The sequence below is a fragment of the Loxodonta africana genome, chromosome 4 (genome assembly GCF_030014295.1).
Source record: "Loxodonta africana isolate mLoxAfr1 chromosome 4, mLoxAfr1.hap2, whole genome shotgun sequence".
NCBI lineage: Eukaryota > Metazoa > Chordata > Mammalia > Proboscidea > Elephantidae > Loxodonta > Loxodonta africana.
The window spans coordinates 153,580,938-153,594,025 of record NC_087345.1 but is presented as its reverse complement, the minus strand read 5'-3'; the positions used below and the strand labels follow the sequence as shown (position 1 = coordinate 153,594,025).

The following is a 13,088-nucleotide window of genomic DNA, read 5'->3' as shown; positions in this document are numbered from 1 at the left end:
TTCAAACATATGCCAGCACATAGCATTTTTGTAAATTTGTAAATTTGTGTCACTTCTGTGTTCATCTATGTTAGCAATTAAAGGCAGAACTAATATTTTTATTAGCATTTAAAAAATTGAAGATACTTATTTCAAGATAGTATATAAAAGTTGCCTTATATTCAGAAATGTAATAAATGTATTATTGAGCTAAATGTCTAACTTGACTACACACAATACCTAGGCTGATTGTGCAATTACCATTTCTGCAGAGAAATTAGACTTAAGTGATGTTAAGTGCATTAAAACATCATTATATTAAACGTGCTGTGTTTATTTGCAGGAGCTATGTTTTTCTTACAGATTTTTTTATTGGCCTTTTCTTTTTCTCATAGTTTAAGTTTTCAGCATTTAACAGAGTTGCCGTATGAGAGTATATATGTATACCCTGGCAAAAGACTTTTATTTTAATATCAAGGTTAGAGAAAAAAATCTACTTCCCTTAATCTTTGTGAAGATACTGGCTGATCCACAATTTAAGAAGATAGTATGTTTTAAAATAGCTCCTAATAGATGGTGGTATCCTCTAATGTTAGTATATTATGGAAAATAGTTTATATCTGTACAGTTTGTTGTTATCTTTAAATATATTTGTGTGCCCCCAGGGCAGTACAGAGGTATGTTAGTTTTCGGGGGAAAAACGCCCTGAGGCAAAAAAAAATCCTCCCCCCCCAAAAAAAAGAACACATGTGGGTGCAGTGGAGTGTAGAAACAATCTGTTATCTTTGGCACCTAGTTATGAAGTTGACGTTGTGGAGGGGCTGTTGGTGGATTTGGCCTGGGCAGGTCCAGCAGGCAGACAGTCAGGACAACCGACAGGGCTAGGAGGAGGGCAGGGGGAAGGACTGCAGTTCCACCCTTCCAGTGCTTGCTTGCTAAGTCCCTTACCTGGAGTGGGGCAGGGACAATGTGGACCTGACTGGGCTGAGGTACAGTTCCAGCAGAGTCGGGAGTCTCTTCTGTGAATAAGGAGTTGGAAAGCCAAAACCCCACCTTTATTACAACTCAGTCTCTTTCTACTTCGTGTATTATCATCTCTGAGGTGGTGTCTCCACCAACAGTGTGTGATTCTGGAGTACGTCCTGTGCTAGTAGTGCTGCTGCTGTGCCACACATCACGTTCTCCAAATCTCTGCATCGCAGCTCACACTGTACACTCTTCCTTGAAACACTCGGGTGAAGGGGTTGCCCGTTTGCACCTGAGTGTTGAAGCTAACAGACAGGCAGAGTAGTGTCAATGCCCTGCCCTGTCTGGGTTTCTTTTACAAGCGAGTGACTGAGGCCCATCGAAGCAGAAGATTTCTGCTTTATAGTCCCACCTTGATTTTCTGTCTTGGTTTATTTTCTTATGCCACCCTGACTCAGAAAATGCCTCTGAAGAGGGAATTTAAAAGTCTGTCCCAGATGAAACACATTCAGGAAACTTTTTTATTGTAAGCGAACTTGGTGAGAAAGGGATTAAAATGAGATGCAGCAGGAATATGATGGGTTTCTTCCCACCATGACCAACTTTCCTGCTTTTATTTATTTTTTATAGATTACTTAAGTTTCTGTAAGCTTCCTCTTGGAATCAGTAATCTTTCCCCATTTCCAAAGAAGTGGTTTTTTTTTTTGGTAGTGGGTTGTTTTTTCATTTGCTAACTTTTGCTCTGTTTTCATTAGGAGATGAAAGCATGGAAATTAAAAAACAAATTACAGGAATGAGAAGATTACTGAATGATAGTACTGGGAGAATCTACCAGCGTGTTGGCAAGGAAGGAGAAAAATTAAAAGAAGAGCCCCAGGATTCAGATTTAATCTGGCCTCAGCGTCTGAACTCCTCTGCTGAGGCCCCGCAGAGCCTCCGCCCTTCTTCAGGTGGTGCGTGGAATGAAATACCATCTCAAAGCAGACAACTCTCAGGACAGCATGGCACCCGCTCTAGAACCTTCCAGAGTCAGCCCCACGCTGCTGGAAGCTCCAATGGTACGCCTGTCATCAGATATTCAGAATGCACTCGGGAGATTGTCCTGAACGTGTTTTCTTTCTAAATATTCAGCTCAATCTTTGAGTTCAATACAATGAGTTAAACGCTCCCTTAATCACCTGTCTTACCTGAGCTATTTTAAGAGAGAGAGAAAATATAAAGGAAGAAGTTGAAGGGTGTAAAACACCAGAATTGAGAATCAGGAAAGACTAGGGGATCTATATTGGAAGTGAAGATTTCTTAGAGAGTTTAGCCCTTTCAGAAGTTGTCATTTGCCAATTTACAGATATGTCACACAGGACTGAACCTCAGGGCAGAAAGAACTCCCCTTTGCCACTAAAAGAAGCTTCCTGGCCATGTGATATGTTATTAACATATCCTCTTGCTTACTCTTTGCTTTCTTTCATTATAAGGAGAAGCTAAAGGGAAGACTAATAGGGTCCGGAGTGGCACCTTTGCTTTAAACTCCACTGCAGCTACTGGACCAAATGATCCATATTTTATAACTTCCTTAATTAGTGTTGAAAACTATTCCTTTCAAGTAAAATGCCTTAATTTAGATTCCTAACTGTTAAGAAAATATCAAGTGGCAATTTTTTTGCGAAGCTTAAGAAAGAAATAGAGCCCTGGTGGCACAGTGGTTAAGTGCTTTGGCTGCTAACCAAAAGGCTAGCAATTCCAATCCACTAGCCACTGCTTGGAAGCCGTATGGGGCAGTTCTGTTCTGTCCTATAGTTTTGCTGTGAGTCGGAACCGACTCGACTGCAGCGGGTTTTCAGGAAGAAATTGACAAGTTTTCTGGTCATGTTAAATTTCCATCCAGTGGCACTGGATTTTATTTGTCCTGTAAATTATGTATAGATGTGCAGATCTATAGTTTTCACAAAAGGAACAAGACAAAATAAGAATGTACTTAGCAGGAAGGTGCATTTCAGTTTCCTTAAAAAATTAAGGACTTTCCATTCATTTTTATTTCACGGTATTCTTTAAAAAAAAGAAAACTGTTTTGATTCTTTAAAAAAACATAATTTGCAGCAACCAACTCAAAGGCATGAAAAGCTGTCCTGAGACACTGCTGATGTGACAGCAAGAGACCCCAGTAGATGTACGGGTATCTTATCATTCCCTCAATATTACATAAGCTGATATCAAATTCACAGGTTGGCACGCTTCCAGGTCGGAAGGAGATGGCTCTTTAAAGACTCCTCCATAAGAAAAAAGTCAGTTCTCTTTAAAATTAGAAAATGATTTATAACAAGTTGAAAAGGCTTGGCTTTATCCTCTAAAAATGATAAAAAAAAAAAAAAAATAGTACTTAGAACAGTGACTAGGGATATTCTATAAGGCCCTCCTAACTACTGCCATGAAAGAACTATGAAAAATAAAATATCCTAATATATATATATATGGAGCCCTGGTGGCAAAGAGCTTGGTTGCTAACCAGAACATCAGCAGTTCAAATCCACTGGCTGCTCCTTGGAAATCCTATGGGACAGTTCTACTCTGTCCTGTACGGTCGCTATGAGTTGGAACTGACTCAGCGGCACCTAACAACAGCAGCAGCAACAGTATATGTATAATGTTAGTAGACCCCATATGAATAAGTTTTGGTAAATAGTGTTCTGTTTTCCAGTTCACAACAAGGATGGTAGATTTACTTTGGAAAATATTACTAATATTAATAAAAGTTACAAATATAAATTCCCCCATATTATTTTGAAAATAGATCTTTTTGTGTTTATTGCTTGCATATTTTCAATAGAAATGTATTACGTATAACTGTAATTACTTTGATAATTCATTGAAATCATTTGCAGTTTTAAAGTTGTAACCTCAGTTTGCTACAATTTTGAATTTAAATAATTATGCTACTTCAAACATTAATTTATCTGTAAGTATTTCATGATTTTGCTGTGGCAATTTTTTTCGTAGTATCCACTATGAAAATGTGGATACTGTGATGCATAACGTATAATTCATGTTACAGGATTTAAATTACATTTAATGTGTACTAAAAGATATAATTGGAATAAAACCCTAGAACTTAGCTCTCTCACCTATGAGAAGACATAACTGATAGCAGTCTCTTAAACTGATCCATTTTAGGATAGTAAGGGATGAATGTTGATGCTAGAGGAATTCTCCTGGAGAAGTGATTTTGCAGATGTCCCATTTTATTCTAAGAACAATAGGAAGATATTTGTTTACATATAAGAGAAACAAAATAGGAGAGTTTTATTCAGGAAAAGAGATTACATTTTAAAAATGGAAAAGACTGAGGTGAGGGAAGAGTAAGAAATGGGAATGAATAAACGTTGTAAGATCTCCTTTATTAAGTTGGAGAAATGCCAACACACCAACACCCTCTCACCTATCAAGTTAAAAAATACACTCCTATACCCTTTTTCCACTTCTTTTCTCCATCCCAAACACAGTGAGTACACCCAGAGAGTATTCTAAAAGTTTTAGTTGTGTCCACGGTTCTTAATTTTTGAAGTACCATACTTAATATTCAAACTATTTTTAATAGTAAGACTCTCATTTAACTTTTAATATAAACTCTTAAAACATACACAACTACCAGTTTTTTGTAAGGCTGTTCTCAGAGCTCGTTTTTTGTACAAAATGGTGTGAGTATGTTTATAGTGAACTTTATGATACTGTTATCTGAGGTGAACTGATCTGACAATAGGGAGGCCTGCTGAGACAGTGCGTTGTGTTCATAGGTTCATGCAGGCTCCACCACCTTGTGAAACAGCACGCACCTTACAGCATAGAAGCTTGCATAATTGGATTAAGTCAGGGCCCAAAATTTAGGTTTTCCTTAGGTACAGTTTCTTAATAATTACATATGCTTCAAAATCCTGTCAAGATACCTTCTTTTTTCTTTTTCTTCCTCTTTGTATATATTGTTTTTTGTTTGGAGTGTGTCACTCTTTTCTTTTATGCTTAGGAGAACTTCCAGTGGTGAATTCGTCAGGTGAATCAAACTGCTGTACCTGTAACTGCCAGTCAACGTTGCAGGCCATTCTCCAAGAACTCAAGACCATGAGAAAATTAATGCAAATTCAAGCAGGTACAAAGAACAAGTCCTTTGATTTTTAATGCATATCTGACATCTTCGGTTGGGACGTTTACTGTCCTTTTATTATTTAGTCTTCCCACCTTGCTGTCTTGCTGTGCACTTTCAAAGCATACATTTTCTCAAAACCCATTTTTCCTTTAGGAAATCAAACCAATTTTTTTATTGCTAATAACACTACCCATACTCCATATACTTCATCCCATGATCTCCTAGTACTTCACAAATGTCAGTTAATTAAATTTTGGAAGTATTGTACACAAAGGCGGGCACAGTTCTTGAGTCCAGTTTTCTTATGGGAACTGACAGTAAGGTTCACATCAGGAAAGAAAATGAGGACAACTCACCTCCTTACATCCTGAGGTGCCCAAGTTGGGGGCTGTGTATATTTGGACAATCCCCGCTACTGTCCAAGTCATTTTGGGGGCTTGACTTGATGTTTGGAATGTCACCCATTTTTAATACATGTGGAGGAGCCCGTTAGGAAGTATGGGCTCCACTGTTGAACATATTCAAGAACTTAAGCAGACAAGACATGTTGAACTTTACCTCAGGCTCCATTTGTGGTTTTCCAGCATTCAGGATATAGAAACTATAGTGTTGATAGCTCAGAGACACCTCAAGTTTTTCTTCCTTATTTACATGACTTTTTTTACTTACCACTGTTAGACAAGATGAAGAACAAAAGAAAAATGAATTTGTAGTTTGACTTTGGAGTCCCAGTTCCCCTCTTGTAGCTGTGCGATTTATCTGAGCCTCACGTCTCATCTGTAAATGAAACATTAATATTGAACTCACAGGGTTGTTTTGAGAATAAAATTAGAAAGTAAATGTAAATAGACTTTGTAAAGCATTATATAAATGTAAACTCTTTTTCATTAATAATATTATAAAGACCACAGAGCATTACATAACAGTCTGCAAGTCTAGGTCTTTATTATGGTAGCTGTGTTTTCTAGTCTCTGCAATTAGGAGAAAAACAGATATTTTTTTTTGGTCACAGGTACAGGAAGACAAATCAAGTTATCAACCTGTCCGTCTTGTCAGGGAAAATTGTTATTTGGTCTTAGCCTAAAGCAGGAAAATAAACAACATAGTCATATTATGACTGACTTTCTTACCATTTCACCATAATAATATTCAGAAAGGTCATCTTTCAGAAATTGTTCTTGGGTGCCATTTAGTGAATTCTAGTAAAATTTTAATATTCAATGATGTGATTTTGATATAAAAAGATTAGTACTTAAGCATATCAGTGACCCAAATCACATTAAAGGTGATCAAAAGGTGAGCAAAAGGCTCTCTGAAGAGCAACATCTCTTTAAGTACTGTATTTGGTTTTATCCCAAGGAAAAAGAAGCATTTTGCTCAGGTCAGTAAGTATTTGACTCACCTTGTTCCACCACAATAATCTGGGTTCTTATTAGCCTGGCAGAGGTTAACATTTCCTAAATAAGGAGCTCAGAGAGAAAGGTTACTTTATTATGTTCGGATTCTTTTCTCAGAGGAAGAATTTGTTAGCACTTAAGAAAATATGTGCGTGAAATTGTAATGATTTATTTTGTAGTTTAAGCTCCTTACTACTGAAAAGGCAAACTACAAATTGCAACCCTTTAAGTCTCTGACTGAAACCTTTTTAGAATCTATTAAGTAAATGCCACTTTGTCACCATGTTTTCTTTTCTGAACTTCTGCAGATTAGTACAGTAAACTATTCCAAAGCCATAGGATAGCATAAAGGATAAAACTGCATAAATTACTCTTCTTTAATTTTCTGAAACTTATAAGTTTGTACTGTGTGGGCAGATTTACTTAAGGTTTATTGCCTATAAGACTTAGATTTAAATTAGAAAGTTTCACCTTTACTTTAAGGAGAAGGCAAGGATTAAGATCGAGTGATAAGACCTGAAATCAGAAGACTAGGGCTGTATCTAGACTTCAGGGAGACCAAAAACTAAGATAGTCCCTGTGTTCTTTGAGCCAAAACCATTTTCACTTTTAATTTCGATTAGCGAGGTTTAGAGAGGCCTGTGCCCTAGACCATCTTGATAATTGCTTCAGTTATCCATTTAACTTTGGGACTGTAGACCAAGCCTTGGGTGAAAATTCAGACAGAACAGAAAAAAGTTCACAACTCTGGCTGCACTTCAGAACTGCTTGCAGAGCTTGAAAGAAATAGTGGTGCCCAGGCCCCACCCCTGGAAATTCCGATTAAATTAGTCTGGGGTGCGGCTGAGGCATGGGGATTTTTTTTGAGCTCCAGGGTGACTGTGATGTGCAGCCCAGATTGAGAACCACTGAGCTAGACAACGGCATGAGTAGTTGAAAAGCTTTTCAGTGCTCATTTGCAGTGCAGATAGTAGGTTTCAAGTACTTATCTATAAATTGCTTCCCAGTCTGGGGATGAAAATATCAAGTTCAAAGTGTAAGTATTCTTTATTTTCAAATTGATAGGACACATAAATAAGAGGGAGTGATCCATATTTATGTGCATTTTAGGACGTTTTTTTTTTGGCTTATATGTATAGCTATATTTCTGAAAAAAGCAGGCATTTCCTGTGGTTATATTTTATAAGCCATATTTTTTTATTAATATCTAAAGATCTAAATAATGCCGTATTTTCCTGTTAAATTTTCCATGAGTGTGTTTAAACGGTTAACAAATGTTGCTTCTCAAAGTGCATGTGTAAAAACTACAATTACCATCCTTGACTTCTTTAAGTGTATAGTCAGTCTTAGCCCTAGTAGAGTTCTTTTCATCTTTGGAGCTCAGACTTCTTCTGAATTTTACTAATTTGTTTGATGACTACAGAGCCATATTATTCCTAATTTTCAGCTACATAAACTGAAGTACAGAGAAGTGGCCTGGCCTGAAACCATGTAACATAATACTGTGGATAGAGTCGATGTGTGGGGGATACTTTTTTGGTGGTGAAGGAGTTACTGGACCTCATGAGTGAATAACAGGCTTTGTCCATATGCTTACTGGTCCTACTACAGAATCACTCAAACTGTTCTTTTTGATCAGAGTTTCCCAAATGATTACCATTTCTCAGGTGTTGTAAGTTTTGACACCTGTAGATTATTAGCAACTGATCAGTTTAACCCCAAATCACAATTGAAATATTCCTGAAATTGGCTTACCGGAGAGCCTGGAGGTCTCTGTTTTGCCTTTAAAACTTAAAAGTGCTCCAGAGCCAGCATTTGGCTACCTTTGGTCCAGAACGAGATTCGTGAGTGGGCCTCATTTCAGTTTCAGTTTGTCAAGCATGTAGGTAGATGGGTGGTAAGTTTTCCAAAGTTAGACACAAGTGCCTGTACCATATTTTTGTTTATTGTTCACAGTTGGAACTCAAAACAGACAACAACCCCCAATTTCCCTTATATGCTCCCAGCGAACTGCTGTCTCACGCAAGAGAAATAAAAAGAAAAAAGTTCCCCCAAAGACTGTTGAACCTCTTACTGTGAAACAGAAGCCCAGTGTGTTAGAAACTGAAAAGAAGACAGCAGTGGCCTCTGAGCAGTCTGGTCTCCAAGCAGCCGAGCACATCTCCACTGAGGAGAACCACGTTTTAGGATTTGGCATTGTTCTTGAATCACCTTCCTCAGATGTAAGTTGATATTCTATGGCTGCAGATTCTAATGTGATGTAACTTTCAGGAATTTTATACTATTAAGACGTTTTCCTCTTAACTAGTTCTGCCCAAGAAAACCTGAGATACTTGCAGAATACATGTGGCAGAGAGGAAAGGAAGACTACTAATAATTCCCTTGCCTGGAATTTTCTTTTCCTAAAATGTTATGCATTATTTGTTTAAACATGTTTCTAGTCATTATTTCTGAAGGAAGCAGAGTGACAGTAAATAATCTTCTCACTAATTTCTTTAGCGTTTTAAAATTTTGAAGTGGCAGTATTCAGCTTTCTCAGTGTAGGGAACTAAAAGAGCGTAATTAAATCCCTTGTAGATGGGAGTAAGTGAACAGAACCATACAGATAAGGTCACACCTTTCTAGAAACACAAACTAATAATAAAAAAGGAGCAGTAGTTCTAATTCTATTTTATAGATGCAAGCTACACTGCTAATTAGGTTGCAGTGCCATGCCATTTACTCTGTAATGATAGGTTAACGCTCCACAAAGGATTTTCTATTTTAATATCATAGCTAGAATGTCGTTGAAGTCAGATGTTGGATGACGTCTAGATAGCCCTCAGACTTGTCATTGTATATTTCTGTGACCATAAGCTAATTTTTTTAATGATGTGTTATGTTTGCAATTGCATATATTTACAGTATTTTTATCTAAGTACATTTGTGTTGTGAACCCCAACTTGTTGGGAGAGTTCTTAAAATAAACGAGAATGAGTGATCTATTATTACCAGGTTGCATTGGATGAGAATCCTGCTGAGAACTCCCACAGGGCTATATAGGAATTGAGTTTGGCCCTACCTTTTAAACTTTAAATAAGAAATAAATTGCTGTTGTTTTTAAAAAGTGCTGCCTTTTAAGATACAGAAAGTCAGTTTGCTAGCATATATCCACATTGGGCCTTTAATAGAGGGAGGTGACAAAAATAATCATCTTGTGACTCTTTTAGACTAGAAAATTTATTTGAACTTTTACCCAACCTTAGTGTTAAAGGGGTATTTTTATCTATGAACACATGCTATTTATTGTAAAGTTCTTCAAGACTAAAAACAATTAAAAAGATCGTTAATGATAATGCTCCACCCTGGGCGAATCGGCTCATATGAGTGTTTTGTATTATTGTTATTATTATTGCAGCTAAGGTCCTGCTTTCCAACTCCACGTAGGTCATATACTCAGAAGGAGAGGTGAATCGTTTCACAACACAGTTCAGTCCATCCTCAGCAGTGTTCATAATACTTTTATATTTTCCTTGAATTTGACAAGCATTTTTTCTGATAGGTTTTGGTGTATCAGGAGCAGTAATTTGAATTGCATAAATCACATCCCAAATGGGCTGATCTACTGGTAATGACTGAACTATTTCCTTTTTTTAAATTTTTTTTATTTTTAAGCTCCAAATGCACATAGATGAGGAAGATCTGAAAAAGGCCTATGTACATTAGTGAAATATTTGGAATCAAATAGAGTATTATTATCTTTACCAGTATTAATATTATTTTATTTATATGCCATGCCATATAAAAAATAATTTATTTTTTATTCATGATTTTTTTGCTAACAAGAGCTATTAAATTTGATAAAGCACATTCAGAACTGTTCATGAAAACTCGATTAGATTCTGATTGTCTTTGAAGAATAACATGCATCTAAAGAAAAGCAAAAACAAAAGTGGATATTATTCAACTGATATGCCAATTGATTCATCTATTCAACAAAAGCTATAGCTGCCCCTAGAGAACCACCTGTTGAGTACCTTCAGTAGATGAGGAAATTCTCTGTGAACACTGCATGCTGGCATTAATGCAGCTTGTTTGCACAGTCCCTGAGGGTGGGTGGGAGACTGACTCCCTAAGGGATGGGACTGTCAGTGCTAAGGCATCCAAATTTAGGTGCTTTTCCAGCATTTTTTAGCCATCAGCCTTTTAAAATTCAGTGAAAAATCCAGAGGAGAAAGCAGAAAGTTAATTATCTTGTAGGGATTATTCTATAAAATGAATGGAGAAAAACAAGTGGATGAGAATTATATCTTTGAAGATGGTTCTGGAAAGTGCCTAGCATTGGGAAGATTGGGTCTAAAGTTGTAGGTTTGGGCAAGTGGTCCAATGTTGCTAAAGCAGCTGTCTCACTGGGATTGGTAGCAGGTAATGATATAAAAGTAGGATGGGGCCAGATGGTGAAAGCCCTCATATATCATGCTGAAGCTTTGGGTCTTTATCATGTAGACACTAAAGAGCCATGGCAGGTTTCAAGTAGAGGAATAATCATATCTGTGTTTTCGTATAGTAGCTGAACAGCAGTGTCGATGATGGGTAGACGGAGAGAGGAGATACTAGAGACAAACTCAGGAGGAATATAATTATAGTCAACCAGGCAAGAGCATTGAGGGTCTGTACAAGGGCAGTCAGCCTGAAGAGAAAGAGAAACAAGAGACACGTAGGAGGTATCCACACAGAGAACTTGGTGTAGAAAGTAAAACTAGGTTGGTTACTAGATGGTAGTGATTTCCTTAACTGAAATAGAGGAAGCAAGAGCAGAAGCAGGCTTTCAGTTCTGAATAAAAAATAAAAGTAAATTTAGTATTCTCAAAATGTTCATTGGACATTGGAGCACAGGAGAAAGATTGGAGCTAGAAACAATGGGAATATGACATATAAAACATACTTTTTAAGTATAAAAATTTTACTCTAAATATTTTTTAAATTCACGGTGTATTATTTTCCTTTATACACTGTGGCTTGTAGTGTCATACAAATACAAATGTGTATCCACGCACAGACATAAACATGAAGGCCCGTGTGGGGTTAGAGACCATTGCATCTACATCCGCCTTCTGCTGGGTAATGATTGTCCCTACCCAAACGCAGTAAAACATTAAACTCTGATCAAAACCAACTGAAACGTCAGCGCAACCTCAGAGTGTTGTAAGCATTATATAATATACAGGAAAATCCTGTTATTGCGCCTGGCACATAAAAGGTGCTCCGTAAATGTTACTTATTTAGGCTGCAAATGACACAACACTTATATTTGCATAAAGCACAATATGTAAAATAAAACTTATGAAACTTTGGATTTAGAACTTGGCTTTAATTAAAACCCCCTCATCTTTTTATCTTTTTAACTCCCATTTATTAGTTCTGTCCTCTTTACTCCTCTCTCTACCTATTCCCCTCAAGATTCTAATATGATTTAAGCAATCGTCCATTATAGAACTTTCTAGACCGTTTTGTAATTATTTACATGATATCTCATATTTCCACCCAAGTTTCTCAAGGGCGGGGAGTATATAATAATATGTGCCATCCTGTGCTAAATGATTTATCTCAGCAGCTCTATGAGGTGGTACTATTATCCTCATTTTATAGATGAGGAAATGTAGCAAAAAGGGCTTAAGTAGCACACACAGCCAGAAAACAGGAGAGCTGGTTCTTAAACCCAGGTCTGTCACCTGCTCTTTCCGTTGTGCCGAAAGACTGCTGGGTGTCTGGTCTAGCACAGTTCTTGTACAGGGTGAATACTCAGTAAATTTTTGTGGAATGATTGTTGTGCAAAAGAAAACTGAAAGCTTAGACTATGGCTATTTATTCTGTTGACTCAAAAGTCTCTTGGGGAGAATTAATGGTTAAGAGTACAGGTTCTGAGGTCATACTGCCCAGGTTAGAACCTCAGCTGTGTGAACCTGAGCTCGCAAACCTAAACTTTCCTGACTCAGTTTCTCTCTGTTAAATAGGGATTAAAAATAGTGCTTACATCATAGAGTTGGCCTTTTGGAAGAGTTAAATGAATTGATCTACGCAAAGCACTTACAACAGTGCCTGGCCCATTTTAAGCACTCAATAAATTTTGGATCTTTTTTTAACCTTAGCAGCCCAAACTAAGTAATCTTTATAGGGACAAATCTAAACATCTGTTAAATAAACTCTGTATATGTATGAATGGGAGCCCTAGCAGCACCGTGGTTAAGAACTGGGCTGCTAACCAAAAGGTTGGCAGCTCGAATCCACCAGCTGTTCCTTGGAAACCCAAGGGGCCATTTCTACTCTATCTGTAGGGTCACTGTGAGTCAGAATCAACTCAATGGCAATGGGCTTGGTTGGGTTTTTTATGTATGAATGAGCAAATACATATACGTAGTTTATTTTATTATTATTATTTTTTTTAATAGTATTTTTAAAAGGGAAGTGGCCAGAAATGTTTCTCTTTTGGGGTAGGATTATTTGACTCATTTAAATTGGCACATTAAATAAAATTTCAAGCCTCAGTTACACAGAAGCAAAAGCAGAAAGCCAAAATCAAATTTCAGATTTAAATACAGCATTTAATTATTCCTTCTTGAGTTCACAACCCCATA

At 37.1% G+C, this 13,088-nt stretch overlaps 1 protein-coding gene across 2 annotated transcripts in view; it reads left to right on the top strand.

Moving 5' to 3' along the window:
• BEND7 (BEN domain containing 7) overlaps positions 1–13,088 on the top strand; it is a 126,140-nt gene that overhangs the window by 25,254 nt on the left and 87,798 nt on the right. For both annotated transcript variants that reach the window (XM_064284869.1, XM_064284870.1), the window contains 3 exons: positions 1,701–2,003; positions 4,958–5,080; positions 8,431–8,696. In XM_064284869.1, coding sequence (XP_064140939.1) covers positions 1,701–2,003; positions 4,958–5,080; positions 8,431–8,696 — 692 coding nt within the window. The remainder of the gene's footprint in view (positions 1–1,700; positions 2,004–4,957; positions 5,081–8,430; positions 8,697–13,088) is intronic.